The 24024-nt window shown below is 39.5% G+C and overlaps 2 protein-coding genes across 4 annotated transcripts; one reads left to right on the top strand and one right to left on the bottom strand.

Moving 5' to 3' along the window:
- Nucleotides 1-21: 21 nt before the first annotated feature.
- LOC146362013 (uncharacterized) lies at nt 22-12418 on the bottom strand. Of its 3 annotated transcripts, none has more exons than XM_084921327.1 (13): nt 12293-12378; nt 11158-11412; nt 10634-10711; nt 10141-10183; nt 9816-9976; nt 9624-9705; nt 6164-6347; nt 5941-6014; nt 5731-5807; nt 5538-5638; nt 5353-5444; nt 5127-5267; nt 22-2106 (listed from the first exon to the last, which is right to left on the bottom strand). In XM_084921327.1, the coding sequence occupies exons 3-13, from the start codon at nt 10697-10699 to the stop codon at nt 1934-1936; spliced, it is 1194 nt and encodes a 397-aa protein (XP_084777453.1). In that variant the 5' UTR covers nt 10700-10711; nt 11158-11412; nt 12293-12378; the 3' UTR covers nt 22-1933. The 3 variants fall into 3 exon arrangements, with proteins under 3 accessions (XP_084777453.1, XP_084777452.1, XP_084777454.1); XM_084921326.1 differs by having other exon boundaries at nt 11158-11424; nt 12293-12354; XM_084921328.1 differs by lacking the exon at nt 11158-11412 and having other exon boundaries at nt 12293-12418.
- Nucleotides 12419-12576: 158 nt separating this feature from the next.
- mmachc (metabolism of cobalamin associated C) lies at nt 12577-17546 on the top strand. The gene is made up of 5 exons (XM_084921330.1): nt 12577-12699; nt 13034-13231; nt 16041-16193; nt 16288-16464; nt 16771-17546. Exons 1-5 carry the CDS (start codon nt 12610-12612, stop codon nt 16951-16953), a joined length of 801 nt encoding a protein of 266 aa, XP_084777456.1. The 5' UTR covers nt 12577-12609; the 3' UTR covers nt 16954-17546.
- The last annotated feature ends 6478 nt before the right edge of the window (nt 17547-24024 follow it).

Below are 24024 nucleotides of genomic sequence, written 5' to 3'. Positions count from 1 at the left end.
AAATCACAATGGAAAAGAGTCTCTTCTTTTAAAACAGACTTTTATTTTTGGAGACAAAACGTAAAACATTTCTTTTACACATCTTGAATAAATGAATCAGTGCTCTGCTTTACTGTAGCCTAACCGCACAATACTTGGCAAACACCATAAAATGGCAGTAAAAGGGTCTGATTCATTAGCCATTATGTGGACACAATAACAAATAGATGAGTTTTTTCTACATTAAATGGCTTACACAACAAAATTAACAGCTATACAAAGATAGTGTTACAGTGGATTGTGAAAAATACGCTCTGCTCTGGTTTTTTAGAAGGTATTGTATTGCTCACTACAGACTACTAAGACAATCTGTCTTGTTAGTGAGGTGGACAATGTGTATGTGGTCAATACTGTTGAAGCCTGAATGCATGCACCCCACTGAATACCTAACCTGGCTGTCAGCTGCCTGCAGCTCTGCACTGTGGTCTGGGATCCTTGATGGGGGGTGTCTGGAAGCTGAAATATTTAACAGCTTGACACGTAGCCTGGCGCAGTGTGATTCATGTCAGACACTGTAGCAATAAAGGGGCCTTCAACTGCCTTGCTGAGTTGTGGGTATATGGAGTTCGAAGTGGAGACTGATGGGCACCGGCGCCTTGATAATGGTAATGGCTTTTGATTCCTATTTATTTTATCTCACTCCACTCCTACCTCACTTCAGTTACATTACCAGGAACCAAAATCCCATCCCTCATCAGATTCCTTCTGGACTGAAGAGTGCATTATGCAAGACGAAAAATCCATTAAATATCCATTAGTTTCACAGAGAAGACTTACAGTTACTTTTAATACAGAGTCATGACATTCACCAGAACTTTAAACGCAAGAGCTGTCTATAAAGTGATCCAAGTCCCAGTTATAAAATACCAACTTAACTCAATCTGAGTATATCACGGTGCTCTAAGCTTGCAAACCAGTGGTGTGCTCTTCAAATCCAAGTGATTAGTTATGTCTCATTATGCATCCCACTGTCGCTATGGGCAAAGATGCGAGTCCAGCCCAAACCTTAACCACATCAAAGTTTCACCTAACCCCAACAATCTGTAATCATAACAAACCTAAACATAACTATTTTTAATTTTGTCATGCCTAAAGCCAAACTTTGTGGTTTAGCAGACCAATTGCAGCAGTTCTATCCTGAACTCCAGTAGGACCCATAATTTTCTGCCAGTAGCGCGCAACATGCGGGCAGAGGGTGTGGCAACAATTAAAACGTATTCTTTTAGTGCCTCACACTGCAAAAATAATGCACCTTACAAAAGTGCTTCTATACTGACACAAAGCTCCACAATAATGGGAGAAAAAAAGGTTTTATATCAAAGGTCATACAAAGAACTATTTAAACAACTGACTGTCACCTCAAGTGGTTCCCTGCATCCTATCAGTCTGCGCATATGGGAACAGAAGATTTTACAATCCTAAACTGTACCTGATAACACTAAATAGACTGAGTGGAGAAAAAAATGCTTTGATGATGAGTACTTTAAACAAACAAACAAACGAGAAGGAGAGTGGGCGATTCAAACGAGACCAGTTTAAAAAAAGAAATTTAAAATAGCCTCACACTTAGTGATCTGTCCTTAGTCCAACACTTCTGGCACTCTCACAAAAACTGTTAAACTGCATTCAAATAAAGCTCCCCCCCAGAAAAAAATCATCATATCCAAGCAGCTCTGTAACAGCAATAGGTAAAATGATCTAATTACTCGCTTTCCTTTATGTACAGTCAATACTCATTTTTGAATTTATCAAGTTTTATCTCACATTTTATGCACCTCATTTAATTTCTCATCACGCTCGGCAATGACGAAGCAACAACGCTGTCTGCTGTCTTTTTCTTGCTGAATGCTTCCTCAGTCTTCACCTTTTCCAAAAAACTCACAACACATAAAGGTCAAAGCTCATCAAGACTTAGGTCAGATCCCAAATCTGCATTCACATCATCTTCAAGATCATCATCACCATCATTATCATCGTTGTCATCACCATCCACATCTGATCCAGGACCAGCAAAGTCACTCCGCCTGGACTGAATACTCAGACGTGCTCTGGGCTTCTGATGAAGAGCTGGCAGACACAAGGAGCAAAGAAGAGCGGTTAATTTTGTGTACGCGAGTACCTCATTGCTGTGGTACCATCTGGGATTGGGTTGGAAAAGATTCAAATGTTTTCCCTTAACAACTATGCACCGGCACGAGTGCGTGTGCAAGTGTGTGCGGATACAATTGTCAAATTATCCTGGCTTCGTGGTCCCAAATCACTCTGGGAAACATTTAGAGCAGTGATGGTAATCTCTTCCGGGAACGTCAACCCTCTGTTACAGTAAGTCTCAGGGCGAGCAGTGCATGAGCTCACACAGGCACAGAGTACTAAATTTCCCAGAGAAATGACCGGCTTTGCAGAGACCGTTGGAGAGGAAATGAGAGCTTTAGTGTTTTTTCTGCAGACGGAAGAACACAGAAGGACACCAGCCTGCTGACAGTGACATGCTACACTCACTATCACCAGCAAATTATATAATCCTGTATATTTTATATCTAATTTCAAGTTTTTTGTTTGGTCATTTAATTTTTTAAAACTACTGTTTTTTTTGTGTGCATCTCTTCACTGGTCATGGTTCATGTAAGATGAAGTTACAAAAGGATATGGTTAGCTTAGCATAAAGACTGTTAATGAGGTGACCACAAGCGTTGTTGTATCCCAGTAACACATTTTTCCTTTAACATTAACATGCTTACAGTTAATCCCTACAAAATCATCTACCAATATCAACTACCTGTAGTTTTACAATACATCAAACTAGATTGTAAAATAACAATGAAATATCATCTTCAAGATCTTGGCAGAACTCATCTCTAGCAAATCCTCTGAGAGTAGAAGAGCAAGGATATTCTCCAGGACTGTAGTGGTATTAAGGTTTTCTTTTAACTCTTGGAAAGAAACCTAAAAGCATATTTTATTTCCTGACATGTCAATCTATTACTTTAAAGTCCTTTTCAGGCATGGTCCAACTTCAATTCCAAAAAAGATGGCACACTGTTAAACAGATCAATGATTTACAAATCTCATAAACCCATATTTTATTTACAATAGAACATAAAAAACATATTACATGTTTAAAACTTTGATATTTTCCATTGAAAATATTAGCTAATTTTGAATTTGATGGTAGAAATACATATGAAAAATGTTGGGACACGGGCAGGAAAAAGGGGGGGGCTGTATGGACTAAAAAAGAAATTAGAGGTAAATTTTATAACTAGTTAGGTTAACTGGCAACAGGTCAGTAATATTATCATATAAAAGAGCATCTTAGACAGTCAGTTTCTCAGGAGTAAAGATCGGCAAAAAATAAACAAAAAAAACTGTCTACAAATTATGAAGCAATTTAATATTCCTCAATGTAAAATATCAAAGACTGCCTCATCATCTACAGTACATAATATTATCAACAGATTCACAGAATCTGGAGAAATCTCTGTGCGCATGGAAAAAGACAGAAAATCAATATTGAAAGTCCATGATCTATGGGCTCTCAGCTGGCACTGAATTAAAATGGGCCATGATTCTGTCATGAACTTCCCCATGCCATCCATAAAAGCAGGTCAAAGAGAAGAAACCATATCATGTGAACATGATCTAGAAACACTACCTTATTCTCTGGGCCAAAGCTCATTGAAAATGGACGGAGGCAAAATGGAAAATTATTCTATTGCCACATAAATCCAAATTTGCAATTCTTTTGGGAAAGGACGGATGCCAGGACCATCTCGCTTGTTATCAGTGCTCATGTTGCATCTCTGACTGGTGCATTACTGTCTATGCAACATCAATACTCAAAGGTATATACAGGTTTGGAGCATCATGAAATGAAAAATACAACAAAGAAGAGCCCGGACTATTATCAGACAAGAACGAGGCAACATTCCTCTCCTCAGCTCCCAGATGTTTATGGACTGTTGGTAAAAGCAGAGGAGACATGAGACATAATGCCATCAAATTCAAAATGACCCTTTTTTTTTTTTTCTTAAAATGCTACATTTTCTCAGTTTAACCATTTGATGTTTTCCAAGTTTTACTGTGAATAACACATGGGTTTATGAGATTTGCAAATCATTGCATTCAGTTTTTCCCCCCACATTTTCACACAGTGTCCCAATTTTTTTGGAATTGGGGTTATTTATTGCTGCCTATTAAAGTGTATTTACGAAGTCTTTCAGGTATAGGCTATATTTATGTTATATCCCTTATTGCTTCAGAGCAGACATACATACCACAGCAACAGAGAAAGCAATATTTGCCATATATACAAAAAATTAAGCAAATATATAGTTCAACCATATTTGTGAATTTTTGTGTGTGTCTGCTGTGTGTGTGTGTGTGTGTGTGTGTGTGTGGGGGGGGGGGGACTTCTCTTTGGGGAAAATACACCATATATAAATGTATTTGTGAATTAGAAACAGAGTTGCTGACAAAAACTGCATTATGCATGCTACATAAAAAATTGGTGTTTAGGCCAGTGTGGTGGGCAACTCACAAAGATTCCCAGTCAAGTGCATTGTCAGTGATTATCTGTTGATATGACTGTGTGCAGTTCAGACTTGTATTGACAATTATACCAAAACAAGGTCCAAACCAGTAAGACTGCAGCTCTGACTTCAACAGATCACATGGTTTAGATATACTGTCAGATCAATGGAAAGGAGTCATGTCTAAACAGGGCTTATTTCACTGTAAGCTAAATTGGCAAAGACTGTAGTGTACTCTCTGCACTGAGTCACACCTACTGGGTTGAATAAGACTGAAGGTTGAGCCAGATGTGTGGGAGAGTGGCGGGAGAGGGAATGACTAGTCTCATCTTGTTAAAACCGCCATCAGGTCGTGCACATCTGCTTTCCTCTTCTGCTTTTCCAACGTTTATGTTGATGTGACAGGTGGTTTAACTGTCAGAACATGTGCTGTATTTGCACCAAAAGGTTGATTTGCAAGAATACTATGATGCACACATGTGGTATTGCTGTGACTTTAGGTGCACTAGGCCACCGGGCTTCAGTGCATTTTTTCATTCCAAAAAGATAAATTCTTACCAGGGTCTTCCAGCCATGAGAGATCATCTGAGCTGATCTCCGCCAGGCTCGGGGTCAGGCTAAGGTCTTCTGAGTCAGAGTCCGCCTCTTCAACTTTAACCACTCTCTTATGGCTGTGAGAGAGTGGGAGTGGTGATGCCCCTAAATCAAACAGCAAAAAACCCCCAAACATGGTTTATTATGCTGTGCATCTGTGTTCAACAGAAACAGAAAGGATGGCACTTACTTGATGTGTGGGCTGAAGGCAGAGGTGATGTTGGTTCACATCCTCGGAGAACGAGACTTCTGACCTCATCCTTCAGTTCTGACACAGTTGATCTGGTGTAAGTGATTTACAGTAACATATGTAATACAAGACAAGAAAAAAAAAAAAACTAGATACACACAGACTATACATGGTTACACATATACCTGATCTGGCGAACCTCTTGCTGTGTGTGAGAATACTGTAAGACTGTCTTTGTCAGATCAGTGTTGTGAATTCTGTAGCTGTCTGTCAGCTCCTCCAGAGTCTGAATAAATCACACAGAGAAAGATTAAGCATCTGAAAGAATCAAAACCACAAACCCACAAGAAAACACTGGCTGTGAGTTACAATGTGTACCTTGCAGCTGTGTTCGTACAGTCTCCTGGTCTCCCTGGCCTGTGCCTGCTGGAGAAACATGTCCTCCTCCTGTCTCCCTGTCAAGGGTAAAAGAAAGAGCAGATGTTCCAAGCAAGATGGTTCTTGCTTTTCCTTTGTAAACCAACAGTGGAAAAGGACATGTGCAGTCTCGCTGAATGAATGCAAGGAATGTGTGTGTGAGAGACTCACTTAGCCGTGTTTTTAGTTGGTCCAATTCTCTGCGCAGCTGTTCCAGCTCCTCTCGGCGGAGCTTTGAGCTAAAACTGGGAAAAAGAGAAAGTAAATGACACTCACACAACTCTGTAATAGCCATCTCTTATTAAGAGATGTAAACATTTTAATGTCAATTTAGGGTTGGACCTATCATCATTTCAGTCTCCAGTCACCTCCCCCAGCTCCACCCCTAATGCACCTCTCCTCCAGGTTGCCTAGCGACGTGGCTCGGGTGATGTGTCCCCTTAGACTGTTCAGTTCACGTCCAACTTCCCTTCTCCACTGCTCCATCCTTCTCTCTGCTCCTGGGCTTTGTCCTCTCCTCCATTCCTCCCTTTGTCTATCCCTTTCTCTCAACTCCTCACGCAGCCTGTGAACCTCGTCTGGAAAAGATAGATAGATATCTAGGACCAGCTGATTTTTTTTCTACTTTACAGCTCCTTCCATTACCCTTGCAGACAAACCAGAATAATTCATCAATATCTTTAATTATGAATGAATCCATTCTGGCTGAATACACTTAGCAGTTTTCCCAGGCTGTAGAGAGAAAGGGTGGATAGTGAGTAGAGAAAATAGAGGCGGGCCAATAACAAATAAAGTTTGCTAGGACTCATCTCTTTCAAGCGGTGCTGTAAGTGCTGATGGCTCACAAAATTGAGACCATATTTTCCTGTAAATCCACTTGCTTCCTGTAGCTGCAAGTGTTTAGCTATTGGCTAACTTTTTCTGCATCTCTCCTGAGACAGCTAAGTGAACCTGTTAGAGTAGAGTGGAAGTGGGCCGAACTGTATTTAATGTAAACTAAAACTTTAAGCACCTCCAAGTTTTTTAGGAAAAGCATATTATGCTTTTCCTAATTTCTGTCAGTTATATAATGTTACAGAAGCTGATCATCATATTAAATGTGGTCAAAATGTCAAATAATGTCACCATGTCCACAAAGTAATCTGTGTGAGTCACAATCTTAGACTTCAGCTACACCGTCTGAGTGTTGTTATTTTTTCCAATATGTACATATAGAGAATGTAAAAGAGAACTGACTACATAAACCTCTGCAGGGATGTTGCTGTGCCAGTAAGAACTGTTTGCTGCAAATCATCTGCTAGCAGTATCAAGTGCCTACTAAACCACGAAAAGGAAGCACAACCTGAGAGGCAGTTTTAACAGGTAAAGGGAGACAATAACAGGAAGCTGGAGGGGAAACTACCATGCAGCAACATCAAAGATATGTGTGGGAGAATGAACACCATGACTGGCTTCAAGAGGAAGAGTAGCCAGCCCCCAGGACATAGCATATGAGTTTAACCTGTTTTATAACTGGTTTGAACTTGGCACTCTGCCACTTCTGCCAGTCCAGCATCTCCAGCACCATCCTCACTAAGCACACTACAGCTGCAGCACCTTCTACACCAGCTTCTCCTCAGCTGTTCTTTACAGTGAATGAGGTGAAAGCAGAGCGGAGGAGGCTGCACTCTAGGAAAGCAGCTGGGGTAAGTCCCAGGCTATTTAAAGACTGTATCTCAGATGGCAGTGCCTCTGCACACTATCTTCAACCTTAGTTCAGAAGAGTTCCAACCGTCCTGTGCCAGTGCTCAAGGCAGCTGACCGTGATCAACAACTACAGACCATTTACCGCCACTTCCCATATCATGAAGACAATGCAGAGGCTACTCTTTCCCTTTCTGACACCACAAGTCCAGCATGCACTGGAGCCTTTATAGTTTGGACAACAGGGTAACACTAGACTTAATTCTTTTGGACAAGCCTGGTGGCAACATGCGGTTTATCTTTTCTTATTTTTTTAACGTGTTTAAAACTCTTCAACCTCAGATTTTGAGAAACAAGCTTGAGAAGGTGAGGTGGATTCTACCTTCACCTCGTGGATACATAACTAATTAATGAGCCAACCACAGTTTGTTAAACTGGATATATGGATATATCCAGTGGATATATGAACATAAATGCCTTAGGGTAGGTAAAAACGATAAAATTCAAGGATTGTTTGTACTGTAATCTGAAGCTCATCACATGTAATGTCTAAAATGGAGAAGAGCAACACAAAAACTATGTGATAACAACTAATTTACATTAAAATGCTACATGCTTTGGGCGCATCGTTTGTGACCTGACACCTCAGTTTGGATGATGACTCTCAACACTTCTGAATCTGGTAACAGTTCATTTCTTGTAGAGATGGACCGATCCGATATTACGTATCGGTCCGATACTGACCTAAATTACTGGATCGGATATCGGAGAGAAATAAAAAAATGTAATCCGACCCATTAAATATCAAAAATCACCTCACAAAACTTGCGACGTGGCATAACTCGGCTCATAACCGTAGCATGTCGGAGCAGAATGCATCATGTGATAGAGCGGCTGTGGCGTGCGGGACCTGTCGGCGGTCTGGTTGAGCATTTGGAGCCTCGCTACCAAACCGGCATTTCATCTCCGAGAAAGTTATCCCAGAGAGAAGTAAAGCAAGTGTGTAAGTTCATCTCTGAATGTTTGTAAAGCATTCCAGCGTTAAGCTTAACAACCGATATATGGAGCGACTGCCTCTCTCTCTCCCTCCCTCTCCAGCTGCTACTTCAATCGTGAAACTGATTAATGATCAGCTGATCGGTTTTTCTGTCGTGAGTCCGTCTCTCTTGTTTGTTTATTGCCCAATTCGCGCCAGAAAGAGGAAACCAGCTGCTGAACAACAGCAGCACGTTTAACCTTGATAAGCTGTTATTAGAATTTATTTAATATTACTTTCTAGACCAGGATCCTTTTCTACGCAGCTGACGGCTGGTAACTGTGCAGGGGCGGATCTAGCAAAGTTTAGCCAGGGGGGCCGATAGGGCATGAACAGGGAAAAGGGGGCACAAAAACGTAGTTTTCTTTCTTATTCTCATTTAAAATGTCTAGCTTTTAATAAATAATTATCTGAATCTTACAACCAAAGTTTTAATCTGATGTAAAATGTATAGAAGTCCATTACTGTATATAGTAACTGTTAAGTCTAATATACCCTAGTAAGCTATTGTACTTTTTCCTTTGGGAAGGTACCATCTGTGCAGTCTGCAGTTCTGTTGAAGAAAGATGTTGAATCTATTTAAATATTGTAGAAAAATAATTGATTTCTGTGCATTTTTTTTTTTTTTTTTTCACACTGCATCAAATTAAAGTTGATTATGTCAATTAAGCATCATGAGGTGGGGGGTGGTTCCCTTTTTTTTTTTTTTTTTTTTTGCTGGGAGTTTGCAACCCTAGGTTGCTTACTCTTTAAAATACCAGAATAGGGAGGATGGAGTAGATTTAAGTTTATTAGATTGATCAGTATTGCTGAACTATGAAATATTTTGGGTGCAGTGTATTTTTTGCATACAGGTATAACAGAATAGCTTTAGTGGGGTTTTTTTTAAACTTGAGTTTGAACTTATACAAAATGCAGCAAGATATAAAAAAACAAAAAACAGTTTTATTGATTAAAAAAAAAAAAAAAAAACACACTATATCGGATTCATATCGGTATCGGCCAATATCCAAATTTATGATATATCGGTATTGGACATAAAAAAGTGGTATCGTGCCATCTCTAATTTCTTGTAGTTGACAAAGTGGAGTGAGATGTGTTTATGAGAAAAGTAATATGACACAGTAACGGTTACCTTGAAGCACCTGAATGTGACATTGCTGAGAGTGCTTCTCCCTTTCCAAATCATGGAGCCTCTGGGTGAGGGAATCAATCGCCTTTGAAAGATTTTGGGAAGAGAAAATGAGTCACTGCTCAAATCAAACAATCTGTTAAATACCATAAATATATTGCTATTTAGTTCTCAGTGTTAAACAAATAAACACACCTGGCTCTGTATCTGGAGCTGTGACTGGACAGAAGCCAAGTCTGCCCACTGCACACCAGGACTGAAAGTTGGGGAAGTCTGTCGGAGAAGTGGTGCTCGAGGAGGAAGAGCAGGGGGGTCTGAATCTGAATCACAACCTCTCTCGCGCACTGGAAACAAATCTGAAAAGGAAGAGTGGAAATCACTTAGATGGTTCAAACAACTGTTGCGCCTACAGTATTTCGTTAACTCTGAAAGAAAGGAAGTCAACTTAACATAAACAATGACAAGTTAAGGGTAATTTCCCCTTCTAGTCATATTGAGAAATTTAAAATGCTACGCTCACCTTCGCCTCCTTTGAAGAATTTCCCCGTTGGCGTCAACCTCTCCTGTTAGAGACAGAAGTTGTTTTTTTTTTTTTTACATTCAAAGGGTACTTCCCAAAGTCTTCTATCTACACTGTCTTAATTTAAAATCACTTTAATAGAGCACTGCTGCCATCTACAGATCGCTACGGGAACTGATCACAAGGGATCAGAGAAGGTTCTCCTGTGGTCAATGCCAGAGCTTATCAAACAACAGGGTGCAGACAAGCATGTGAAATATATAAAATAAAATGACGTTTTTAACAGGTTTTGCAGATGCTACTGTGCTTTGATATGCACCTTTATTTATGTAAATATCAACACCGAGCCTTTTTTTATTGTCAGCGATTGATGAACATTGTGTGATGTGAACTTTGTTTTGGCTTCACAGAAGTACTGTTCAGAGTGATGCAGAAAAAAACCTGCCTCAGTATGAATCAACACGTACAAATAGAAGTATTTAAATGTACTCACCCTCATCTTTGCAACACTGCCATCTGCTACAGACAGAATAGAGCTCAGCTGATTGTCCCAGTTCATGTCTCATTCGAACTACAAAGAGAATTCAAAAAGGGAAGTTGTCAAATTCAAATATTCATTAATATTGTCGCTTAACTGATTATTGATCCACGAGGAGCATCATCTGACACGAAGCTTTCTGCCCTGACATACGTTAAAGCTACATCAAAAACCACTAGACCACAATGACACAACCTTAGACACGTGTTATTCCTGGTAGGCGAGGTATCAGCTGAGTTAAGAGCTTACACTTTGAGGGAGATTAAATTACAGCAGCCCTGTGCATTTGCACGTTTTTAGTTACAGCGATCAGCCGCTTCACAGGAAAATGTAACATGGGATGTCACGATATGACAGCGTATTAAGCTCATTTTCAGATTAAAAAGAGAGCAGGAGTTTTCCCAAACAGGCCTGTTGGGAATGACTACAAACGTAAACACAACTGGTTCACATGCAGTTAAAATAAAAAGTCGTATTACCTGACTTAGCTGAAGTTTGTGCATTTTCCTAATATTTTTGGCTACTTTATAGATAAAAAAAAATTCTAAGGGGATGATCATCAACATCAAAAAGGCCAGATGAGTGGATTTGGACATCTGACAAGGATGCCTCCTAACTGAGGTGTTAGGTCATGTTCACCAGGAGGAGGCCCCAGCACACAAACACTCGGGTGTCTCCCTATACATGCCGGATGAGGTGGGCAGAGAGAGGGGTTTGGGCTTCTCTTCGAAATCCTGTCAATGGGACTCAGACCCAGAAAAGTGGCAGAAAATGGGTGGATGGATGGATGGATGGATGGATGGATGGAGAGACAAATAAAAAAAAATTAATTACATTTTCCTACGCTAATTATTGTTAATAATCCATGAGAAGGAAAATGGATATTCTCTCATAGTAAAGCAGTAGATATGAGAATATTTCCTCAATTCTCTGAGGTATAAGTCACTTTAATTTCTGGAAAAACACGAAAAACGTGCAATTATCTTTTTTTTGTTGTTTTTCAGTCCATGAATCACAAGTCCGACACATTCAATTAACCTTTCTGCACCTGGGACCATAGGTGATCAGGAGATGCCACAAATGTCCTTATGACAAAATGATGAATCCGGGATTCAATTTCAGGTATTTCATTACTGCTACAGTGCTAATTATAATTACAGGGGTTGCACACAGGTTAATCAACGTCGCCCCCCCTATACTATGTTTCGCCCACGCCACGGTTTGTAGGTCGATAAGGTAATGGGCCTATTAAACTGATCTGCAGGTCCGCTAGGAACTATAGAGCATATCGCTGTCCGGCTGCTAGGAACAGAAGCTTGAAAGAGAAGCTCTGGGCAGAGCAAGCATTTCCTAACATAGACAAAATGCACAGCACACAAACATGTTGATACACATCAACTGGTAAAGGCCAAGTTTTACAGTTAATACCGCTAACGTTAGACGTTAGCCGTGATTTGCGACATTTTTTTTCTATCGGGTTTTTATTTGTGTAGCCAGGAAAAAAATTTCGACTCTAAAACAGTAAATAGAGTTAACTTTATTGTTTCTAATGCTGTCTCTGAAACATTATTAAGAAAATAAGCATATTTTCCTACCGCTAATCGAGATACTCACAGAAAACCTCCCGACTCCACTTTTAAATCCAGGAGCCCATAACAATAACGTGATTGCGTATGACGTAAGGCACATGCCTTCTGGGTTTTGTAGTCAAAAGATCCGTAATTATTTTTAGCCTCAAAATTACAGAGTACTCGATGTACACTCACTTAGTAAAATACACTGTATTCTAAACGTATTCTAGTTAGCAAAAACAAACAAACAAACAAAAAACAGTTCAAATATACCCCGAAGCTAAGCTTTTTCATCGAGGACGTTGATTGGCCAAAGAACACCATGTCCCACAATGCAAAGCTCAATGTTGACACGCAACAATGGCGGCTTCCAATGTAAGCGTGGAAAGTGTAAGACGACTGTTAAACGACAGTTTAACAAATCTGGGATTTGAAGTTTACCCGTTAAAGGTATAATGAATTGTATAGTTTTATATTGAAAAGTATGAAAAAATCATTCTGATCGTAGAACTATTTCTTTTATGTTTCCCAGTTAAATCTTTACGTTTAAATATTAATTGTTAAACATGCTACAACAAGTAAAAATAATGATAGATGGTTGAATACTGCATGTTTACTGACGTATTACTGGTTCTTGCCTTTAAGGGAATGTGCGTGGATCTTTTTTTTTCTGTTCTTTTATCTCTTCCGCGGAATTGAAATTTTCAGCCAAATCAGATGATTTGTGATGGAGTAACCTGCACATATTTGGTTCTTACTCCCTAACATGTCCCTCTGTTTGCAGATTGGCTGGTACAACTCTGTGCTACCTCCCACCCTGCACCTGTCGTATCCAGATGACACCCTGGCTGTGGTGGTGCTCAGCACTCCCGCCATGTTTGAAGAGGCCTTTCTGCCTTTCCTCGAGCAGAGGTGCTACCAGGGGCTTAATGACCCCATAGACCAGTGTGTTAGACAATGCATCACCTCTGCTGTCTCTCAGGTGAGGATGGAGGAGTGGTGACCAGGGTTATTTTAGTTAAACTAATTAAAAAGTAAAACTAAATTTTGAAAATGTAGTAATAATAATAATGATAATAATAGTAGTAGTAATAATAATAATAATAACATATACAAATATACAGGAAATATTTCTAGTTTTAGTCATTTTTTTTATTAATGAGAAGCCAACATGAGAAGCCACTGAGGTCTGTACTACAATGCAGGATCTTGGCTTATCCAGGTAATTTTAGGGTTAACTCTTACCAGGGTAAATGGTAACATATACCATAGGCCTAACTCCTTTGAAGCCGATTATGTTTCAAATTAGAGATCAACAGGGGTAAAATTACCACCTACTGATCAATCAGTTGACTGGAAAATAGCACTTCTGGAAGATCCCTCAGGCTGTTGGCGGGTCTGAAGCTTTTCAGTAGCGTCTACACTCATACCACTGATTTGTCTGCAGCTGCCAGCACACTTATCCATGTCTGTGATTTGTCAGATGCTGGCAGTACCACTCCTTTCATGTGAACATGCTCGTAGCTGGATTGATAAACCCTGAGTTAATTTTTGAGTTGATAAGCGGCTTCGTGCGACCGCTCAGTCTGACCGCCACTGTTAGGTTAAGTGGGTCCAGACAACGGAAAGATACCCTGGGTATGCTGAAGTTTCTTTGTAGTGTAGAGCCTAGATGCACATGTGTATTGAAAACAGGACGTCTATGTTTGGGTAGTTGTGTTCCAAAATCATACTGTTTTTAAATCTTTCTCCTTCCCCCTGAAAAATGCCACTCATTTCTGAATAAAGGAAAACCTAAAAGTAGCACTGAAACTGATCAAAAATTAAACTAAAACTAAAGCGAATACACTAAAAATGGTTAAAAATACTTGGCTATAATAATGGTGGTAGTGATTGCAAAAATCAGTTTCAGTGGTTCACTTCATTTAATTTCAATCTGCAGTTCATTCACTGTTAGTGACCTAATTATAATTCTTCTCAAATGCCTGCATTCTTTCGTCCATATTCATTTTCACTATTACTGACTTTTTCCAGCATCCTAAGGCCTGTATTACAAAGTGAGTTCAACTTACAGTATACCTCAATGGGTATTTCCACTGGGAAAATACAAAGGCTTTAAATGCTATTGAAAAACTTTAGACCCTCCAACTCCCCATACACAGAAGTCTCAGGTGTCTTCCAAGTATTGTAATGCTATTTTCTTGAGATCTGATTGGTCAGAAGGCGGTGATTTTATACCTATTGATTTTGAATTTAATCTGGGGTTAACCCTAAAGTTACCTGGCTAGATGAAATCCTGCCTTGGAGTGCAGGTTTCTGCTGAAGGCCAGTCTTGTATAGCACTGCTATTTTGAGACAGTATTCGAATTCTAGACACTTATTTAACCACATGTATTCCTTCTTTTTGACATTTTTTAGCTTGGCTAATATAATTAGCTTTTCTTTAATTATCAAAGAGCCTTTGCAGAAGTGCTGGCTTTTGAAAATGGGGCTCTCCATGCAGTTATGTTATTTCCAATATTTCTAATTAACTTCACGTTGGATTAAATGGAAAAATAAAATACTCACATACTAAATGTCTAAGTCACTCCTTCATTTTTGTTGTTTCTCATTAAAATTTTCTATATGTTCAGTCTCAGTTAGTTTCCAGGCAGTCATTGAAGTCACTTAGCTTAGACTGGCTGTACTTGACATGAGAAGTCGCGTGTTTGATGAGCCCACTGGATTATTGAACAAGGCTGTGCAGTCAGGGTAATACCTATAAATCTAAAGAGATGTCATCCACTAAGGATGTGCCTTGTATCACCCTGTTTCTTATCAGATTCACTGAAATTTAATAGGTTATGGTGGAAGCTTGTTTCTGCCACTGCAAAAAGGCCACCCTTTTCCTGACCTGCAGATCCTTTTTTGGCATCTATAACTCACATTTTCTGTCATTATCACATTTTGAGTCAAGTATCTTGAAATGTCTCCTTACGAACTCGTACCTCTGAGAGAGTAACTCAAACTTGAGAAAAATAACTCATTATTTCAAATAATTTTGAAATAATAACCCAAAATTTTCACATACTTCTGGTGACTTATGGATGAAAAAAAAAAAACAACTTTTTTTCAGCGCTGAATCAAGCTTCCATACTATGATCTGCCTCTGCACCGTGTTTACTAAAAACTGATGTGACTTTTTTTGTTTTGTTTTGCACGACTGAACAATGCTGATTTATTAGACCACCTGTCATAAAAACAAGAAAACAAAATATTTTAGAAACCTCTCAAAAACTTGTTTAAATTAAAAATTGAATTGTTATTTATTAGACAAATAACAAACTCAAAGTCAGAAATGAATCATAACATTAATGGTAACATTCAGTGACCAAAACGTAATTTTTGATTTCATTCAAAATAACCATAATTTAGCATCGTATTCAAAAATGTATAACAAGAATAGTTATATTTTAGAATTGAAAAAATAATTTTGATTAAGGCGCTTGTGCATACTGGTATATCAACTGTTATGGAAATATAAAAAAATATTTTGTAATAACCAGTGCTGCTAATTTAGGGCACTTGTAACTTAAACCTTACATTGCATGAGCTTACAGTTTGTGTGTGCATACAGTTTAAACACAGTGTAAAGGTTACTGGAAGCCTATAGCACATGAAACTTTATGGGAAAGCCTCTGACAGTCTCACAGCATCATCATGCTGGCTAACTATTTAGATTGCAACTGTAATCATATTCATGAACTTTTTCTCACATTTAAACATATTTCTTACTTGATCCTCCCCTGCAGTGTTTTCCAGGAGAGAAGGTGGATGTGAGGTACGACTATGAGCTACTGCCCAGCAGGAAGCCCAAGTTCTTGGCCCAGACTGCAGCTCACGTATCAGGAGCAGCTTTTTACTACCAAAAGGCTGATGTGACGGAGCAGCCCTGGGCTGAAAAAGTAATCACATTCTTGTTTGCTCCCTTGGTACATTTTTGAAAGGCAGTCTTTACCTTTCTTGTGTGCTGTGATCCTTTGATCCTTTTGCTTTTAGAAAATGTTTGGAGTGTGTGTGCATCTGCGGTTTGGGGGCTGGTTTGCCATCCGAGCTCTGTTGGTGTTTGGAGATGTCACGGTGGGCTCTGAGCTGGTGCAGCCTGTTCCTCCTGACTGTGTGCCATCCAGAGAGGGCAGGATAAAGCTGCTAGAGGCTTTTAACTTTCACTGGCAGGTAACATCTTTTAGTCATAAAACCTGCATCACACACAAACTGTAGATAGACACCAACAACTGTTTTGTGCTCTGTGATGGAGGTTTTGTTCTCTGAGAAGATTTGTCTGCGCTGTAGGGGTGATGTGGAAAAGGACCCATGTTGTTGTCCTGTTTCCTATTTCATGACGATAAAAATGGACAAATTTGGCGAATTTCATATCATTGGTTAGTTTTTGAAGCTGCATTTTAGTTTTCCAATCTTTGGGAAGTTTGAGTATGTCAGATTAATGTATAACTGAATTTTCCCACCATTCTGCCTCATCAGGATTGGAGCTACCGAAACATTATCAGTCCAATCCAGACCTACTCTCAGAAACAGAGGGACTACTTCTCCACCCCTCCTGCCCAGCGTGTGGCTCTGCTCAGGGCTTGGGGCTATCTGCCAAGTGACAATAATCAACCTGAACCCACCTCGGACACACAGAGTCAAGAAATTGGACATGGGTGAATTGTGGAAGCACCGCCTGTCCTTTCTGAATTCAAACCTCTGTTGTATCTAGAACTTAAATTAAATCTTGGTTGAACACCTTTTTAATCAAACAGCTTCTTATTGAGACCAAAGCTGGGATTTTAATGTAAGCTTGGCTTTTTGGTGAAAGCTGCTTTTTCAGGGTTGAAAATGTGTTTTATTCTTTGTTTTGTTTTTTTCTTAAAAGTTTAACACTACTGAAAATATCAGTAACATATCAGCTTCCTCTACGTCTTGTATTATTAGGTAATAGCTGATATTATTGAGTGGATGTTTGCTGAGTAGTATTCTGTTCAGGAAAGCAGAGTTTACAGTCTGATGTGCTTTTGCATAGTAATGCACTTTAGTTTTTGTTGTGTCCTATCGGGAAAATAGAGAATGTGTGTGTCCAAGTAGCAACAGGACGGTTTTGCTTCACATTTTGAATGACTCAAGTTCTAAATTGAGTTAAGCCATGTGTCATCAGCATGTTTAATCTGCATGCAAGTGCCTTGATTAAAAAAAGAACACTATTGTTTTTCTGTATAATGTTTTTATTTGATTTAACAGTGAAGCAATAAAAGTTGAGACTAAATGGCAACATCGCTTTAGTCTGTTTGTGAGCAGAATGACTCAAAAAATTATAGTTGCTTGAATATTACTCTTTTTTTTGTCCAGAGATGAGACTTAACCCAACAAACTGAGAAATATCTGAAGGATTCTTTAACAATCCTGATTCTTGTGTTATGTCTTTCTCTATGTTCTTTTCATGCTTGCGTGTATTCCCAGTGGATACTAAAGCCTCCTCTCACAGTCCAAAGAGATGCATGGGGTTAGTGTAATGGAACTCTAAACTGGCCCTAGGTGTGAATGTGCGCGTGAATTGTTGTCTGTTTCTGTCTTAGCCCTGTGACAGACTGGTGATGTCAGCTGGGATAGTCACCAGCCTCACACGACCCTGAATTCTGAATTGCATAAGCAGAAGACAACGTATTGATGATATATGGCAATATATTCCTTCTGGATCCAAGAAGGATGTAAACCTGTATATATGCCATCCATGCATGCAGTCTTTGTGCAGGGCTTTGAGAAAAATATTGATCACATCTGTAATTTTTTCCAGAACAGTGTACTTGTTACAGGAGTGTGTTTCTTTAAGTTTATAATTCAAACTGAATGAACCTACTTGCAGAAAATCAACGCTGAATATTGCAGCACAAAGTCAGAAATGATTATTTTGTTAAAACAAACAAACAAACAAAAAGTCCATCCAGTCATCTGTCTCCAGTATTCATTCCCTCCATTGTTTTGTCCTTGTCTCTAGTTTACCTGACACTCAGCTGATGCATTATAGATGTGAGCAGCCTCTGCCCACCTGCCTGGTGACAGACTGACTACCTTTAACTGTGACTAACCTCGGTGACGTTGAGTCAGCACCCAGCATGCTACTGTGATCCTGAGAATGCTCAGTTTGTCAGGTTTATCTGCTCCTGTCTGTTTATTTTTAAGAGGAATGAATACAACAGGATCTAATGTGCACTGAGGGGTTAACTGCATTTGTACGGGTTCAGTCCAGGTCACGTTTACACTTACGCCTCTAGGTGTCGCTGTTGTCGTGAGGCTGAGGGTTTGCGCTGCTGTTTCTGAAGCATCTGCAAATGTTCAGCACTTCATAAAGTCAAGTACTGACTGCAGATAACCTGCCTCAGATTATGAAGTATACATTTGCACACAGCTCAGTGAATCTCAGACAACTCTTTCACTCTTAGTTAAACGGCTGTACTCTCTGCTATGTTTTACTTTCAATTTTGGTGAGTTTTTACTCCACTGAGCCATCTATTGCTTAATTTCCTCTTTAATGCTCAATCCAACACCCCATCCCTGACTCCTTTACTCTCCTTTGCTCTTATTGCCTCCCTCTCCTCACCCCTTTCTCCCGCCCATGCTATTCTGTCTATCTGTGTACTGAATCAGCATTTCAGAGCAGTATGCCGCAGGCCTGCAGAGAGCCAGACCATGGAGTTAATTATACTCCCACAGATACTCCATCTCTCCTCTTTCCCCCACCACTGTTACTCCATCCCATCCCACCTCACTCTCCCCCTTTCTTGCTTTCTCTGTGTCATTTTTTTAGGAGGGGTCTTCATTTCTCAGCCCAACATACTGTGAGCTTCTAACATTTCATTTTCTGAATTCTGAATTTGATCAAGAAGACAAGTTACTGTTAAAGTCAGTGAAGCAAAGTTATGTAACTTATCTTTGGCTGTACTGAAGTGAGGCACATTCTGCATGCTACATTTGCAGATGCAGATGTTTAGCACGGGTGATATATTTGGCACAAATTTACACACCAAGAACTGAAGCAAGCACAGAAATCATTAGCAGAATGATGCTTTTCTAGCTTTTTTTCTCTTCTTTCCTTCCATCTTTGGTTAGTTCTGAATAGTCATTCTGATGAGGTGCAGAGGTAATTTTCTTTGTGAAAAAAAATGGGAGAAGCCAACTCTCGGGTTTCTGAGTCCTTAGAGGTGAGTAGTATGCCTCACCTCTCTGCAGCTGGCAAAACACTAATATATGGAGCAGAGCATGTCTGAAATGAAGCAAAAAGACAAGCAAGCAGGATGTAGGGAGATACTCCTGATGATCAAGCTCTCCCTTCGCGTCTGTTCAGTATCCTGCAGGAAAGCACATTGCAGATCATGTTGGCAGGCAGAACTGCAGGCAGAACTGCACCAGCAGGTTCTCATGCTTCCAGTGTTTTTGCAGAACTACACAGGCAGTTTTTGGACTTTCACTGAGTTTAATAGATTTGATTGTTGGAAACAGTAAAATGGTTAAAAAAAAACCAACCCTTTTTATGATTCACAACAACACGCACAAAAACCATCAACAAGAACATGAAGCACGCAGATTCTCAGATCTGTCATAGTTTTCTAAATAGTTCAAAAATAAAATAAGTTCTGAATATATCTGCAAGGAGGAATGATGCTAAAAGTATACTGGATGCTGCTCCTCTAAAATCCAAAGATGGAAAAACAACTCTGGGCTGTAATTTAATGTGTTTGCTGCACAAATTATCTGAATCTCAGATAGTTTTGGGCAGAGATGAAAAAGAGGAGGAAAAAATGAGTGGTGTTTCATGAGTTGTGGATCAGTGAAGCAGTGTTATCCGCCCACAGACATAAGCTAACAAGAGGAGAGGGGAAAGGGCAGCAGAGTACCAGCAACAGAGGAGGAACTGAAAGCCGAGTGGGGGGAGGAAAGGACCGGCATCTAGAGAATTTAGTGGAATTTTGAATTCAATGTTTATTATGCTATTCTGAAACTGAGACAGAAAAGGTAGAATTTAACACTGAACATTTAAATAACCGAGGTTGAAGTTTATGAGAAAAGGGGAGGATCCTAATTATAACTCTTCTCCATTTCCTGCACATCCAATATTTTCTTATTCTGACGAAATAGTCTCACTTTATTCCTCAAAGGGTCTGCCTCTCTTTAAACCACACTGCCTCGGTGTGTATCTGTGTGTTTTAGAAGGTTTTAAATTTTTAAAACCGCCTTCTTATCACTTTCTTGGCTTAGCATAATTAACTAGTCTTTTGCATCAGAATTCTCCTTGCAGCCAATTGGTTATTTAGCTGTGCCTGTGCAGTCCAATGGTTGTGGACAGGGAGTGGTCAGCAGGGGGAAGAAGGGAATACTGAGAGAGAAAGCGAGTGGAGGTGGGTAAGTGGAGAACTGCCCAATTGTCTTATCAGACACCACCTGCAATAGACTAGAAATCCACCCTCTTTACACAACAACAACAAAAAAAAGCACAAGTACTATTTAAAACATCAATAAATCAGGTGCATTGCATCATTAGCAAACCTGCTCAGTTCCCCCAGCTGTAAAAGTGCAGTGAACATGTCAATGTGTACATTTAGTTTGTCAGAAAGGGAGAATTTGGCTGATCTGTCTGTGTGCAAACTCTTCATTTGTGCTAAATGCCATCGGGTTGCTTGCACATGTACTTAAGTATTGCCATCATTTATTTTTATGTAAATCCAAGTATATGCAAACTTAAAAAAACAACAACAACAACAACAACAACAACTAAGATTTATTGAATGTGAGGCTAAAGATATTACAACGGCAATATTTCTGTTTCTTTTGGACAACAACGTTCACCTGACACCGCATCATCTCCACAATAACCAAGCCATCACGCAACAGGGTGGCAGGCAGACAGCAGAGGATTAGCTCGAGCTAAGACTCCCCTTACATAATCCACATTTTTAGATTAACTTCATTTCCTTGAGACAGTGATATATTTCAGCCTTTGAACCATAAAAGAGGAATGCAGCCTCACAAAAAAAAGAAGCAGAAAACAAAACGGAGGGTGGTTGTCATTTACAACATAAAATACTCTCCTGTGTCTACTGAGATGGAACGTTTATGCTGTTGTGGAGTACACACAGCAGTGCTTCAGTTCTGGGAGTAAAAGAGGCCTTTATAAATCTTGGCTGAACCCGCTTTGGTTACTAGCAACAGTTATGGAAAAAAAACTGGAGATAAAATTTAGTGGCACAGGAGCAGAGATAAAATAGAAAGACTCAGTAATGTCTGTTATGCTTCAGCCCAAAAACAGCTATCGTGAGCCATCAGCATGAACTGCTGCTCATACCAGATCGAGTCTGCAGCAAAAACCCTAAATGTGTTTTTAAATGAGAGAAAGAAATGAAAGCATCTTATTGGTTATGGATTCGACATTTACAGAATGAGGAGCGAGCTATTATTTATTGTCCTTGTCTTATAGTTCTGCTTTAAGGTCAGAGTCGGGGCTTTTTTAAACTCTTCATATCAAGCCAGCGAAGATGAAGTCAAAGCCATTATTTCCTATTTTCCTTATATGGAGATGACCTGCTGAAACTCAAATCGATCATCAGAATGGGGAAGAAATGTAATTAAGGTGACTTTGAACATGACATGGTTGGTGGAAAATGGCACCAAACCAGGAGAAAGGTGTATGAAAATCCAAATAATGCTTTCATATCCATGAACAAGAGCAGTGATTGATTCCTCTTTTGTGGTGAGGAAAGTTATACTGCACCCATTTTTACCCCTCAACTGTAAATATCTGATGCTGTTGTCATACCACTGGGCGGGTGGGAGGGCAGGGTGGACACCCAAATTTGTGAATGCAATAATTCGTGAACGAGACAATGTAGGATTTTGAAATTCATACTGTAGGTGCAATCTCAGATGAGTTCAAATCCTGGTGACCTCAACCTCAAGGTCAAGATCAGAGGTCAAGTTTTCTGAAGGAAGAAGTAGGATTTTTTCCCATACGCACGTCTACTAGGAGTCTGAGGAGTGGAGTTGGCAACCACCAGTACTTTTTCGATTCATGGTGGGGAGTGTTCTCGCTCCTTTCTCCTCGCTTTCTATTGTTTGATTGCAGTGAGCTCCATGCTTCATATGCTTGGTCTGCTGCTCTCTACCAGTGTTGGTCAAGTTACTTGAAAAAAGTAATCAGTAACTAATTACTGATTACTTCCCAAAAAAGTAATCCCGTTACTTTACTGATTACTTAATTAATAACTGATTAAGTAATTAGTTAGTTACTTTTAAAAACATGATTTATCCCCTGAATAGGTGATAAAGCGATAGATCTTTCAGCCCAATTCTACTTTTTCCTGCATAATCCATCATATAAAATGTAATCAAATGAAAGTGTCTCTTTTTAAAACTTGTTTTATTAGTTTTAATCTTTTAATTTTATGCATCAAGCAAACATTAAATTATATGCAACATTCTCTGACTGGAAGAAATTTGTTTAACATTTAAACCTATTTTCTGCACATTCCAGCACATAAAATAAAATAGTTTTTTGTGTTTACACTCACTCTGTCAAATAGATGCACGTAAAACACAGCAGAAAATAAATAAAATCAAAGAATCAGCAGTCCTGTTGCTCTATTTTCACCTGTATAGCAGGAGTGGGGCAGGCGGAGGTTTGCCCTGGTGCAGGTGTGCCGCAGCGGTCAGTGGAAGGATACGGCAGTTTCTCTGTTTTGGAATGTGGTTTTGGAATTTCACATTACAGCAGCAGCGTATTTGGTGCTTGCTCGGACGTTTAGGGTTCCCACGCAGTGAGCAGCGGACGCTAATGTTTTTGTCACTTTTTACGGAATCAAACTCAAAGTAAGGTCAGTACTTCCACACGTTAAACGCTGCACGGTCATACTCTCTGCCGCACTCTTATATTATCCATTTTTGATCTGCACACAGCTGTTGCCACGAACGTCGCACTCGCTTACGTCATTGTCATGAGACACTCTCGCAAAAAAAATCACGGTTTTAGTAACGCAGTAACGCAGCGTGCTTACGGGAAAGTAACAGTAATTTAATTACCTTTTTTGCAATAGTAATCCCTTACTTTACTCGTTACTCGAAAAAAGTAATCGGATTACAGTAACTGCCCATCTCTGCTCTCTACTAATGCTCTCATACACATATGTGTGTATCAGCTAATTTATAGCTATGCATTAAGCATTACATCACAGCTGCTGATGAACTCTAAATCTGCCACGTATGAGTGAGGCCTCTTAATGCGTTTCTCTGAAACACAAGGAGAAACAATTACATCATTCACCTCAGCTTTGCCTTTCACTTTTCCTCTTCTTCTGTTCTCTCTTTCTACATGCGTGAAGGATTTTTGAAGGAGGTAGAACTGTAGAGAAAATAGTTTGATCATCTTTCTGCGATGTCCTCCTGTGTCCTCGCAGTTTGTCGTATTGGATGGGACTCATTCATAATTATCATTAACTGTTTTGAATCGGCAGGGGGAACATTTTTCTAGTTCTAAAGTGTACGTAATAGACTTTTTGCAACAATACTGGACCTAAAATGTATTATGCCAGTCACCTGCAAACAAAAAGAAAAGCCTGTGTGGAGTTTGATTGTGCACAAGTGTTTTAACCTAGAAGTAAAACTTGATAAACCACAGAAATATTGTCCTAAAGCATTAGGTGGTACAATCACATGTTTATATTTATATTTAACATCCACTTTACTAAATCTGGTGTT

Source organism: Perissodus microlepis, chromosome 23 (genome assembly GCF_051167445.1).
Source record: "Perissodus microlepis isolate ML-2025 ecotype Zambia chromosome 23, ASM5116744v1, whole genome shotgun sequence".
Lineage (NCBI taxonomy): Eukaryota > Metazoa > Chordata > Actinopteri > Cichliformes > Cichlidae > Perissodus > Perissodus microlepis.
The sequence above is the reverse complement of the archived record's forward strand: the minus strand, read 5'-3'. Positions and strand labels throughout refer to the sequence as shown.

What these genes read in the sequence shown, in the direction of transcription:
- LOC146362013 (XM_084921328.1), bottom strand. Translation starts at nt 10,699, where the DNA reads ATGAACTGGGACAATCAGCTGAGCTCTATTCTGTCTGTAGCAGATGGC. An exon ending in AGCTCCAGATACAGAGCCAG is followed by an intron (nt 9,706 to 9,815) that starts GTGTGTTTATTT and finishes AATCTTTCAAAG; the next exon opens with GCGATTGATTCCCTCACCCA. An exon ending in TGTACGAACACAGCTGCAAG is followed by an intron (nt 5,639 to 5,730) that starts GTACACATTGTA and finishes TGATTTATTCAG; the next exon opens with ACTCTGGAGGAGCTGACAGA.
- mmachc (XM_084921330.1), top strand. Translation starts at nt 12,610, where the DNA reads ATGGCGGCTTCCAATGTAAGCGTGGAAAGTGTAAGACGACTGTTAAAC. An exon ending in AGCAGCCCTGGGCTGAAAAA is followed by an intron (nt 16,194 to 16,287) that starts GTAATCACATTC and finishes TTTTGCTTTTAG; the next exon opens with AAAATGTTTGGAGTGTGTGT. An exon ending in CTTTTAACTTTCACTGGCAG is followed by an intron (nt 16,465 to 16,770) that starts GTAACATCTTTT and finishes CTGCCTCATCAG; the next exon opens with GATTGGAGCTACCGAAACAT.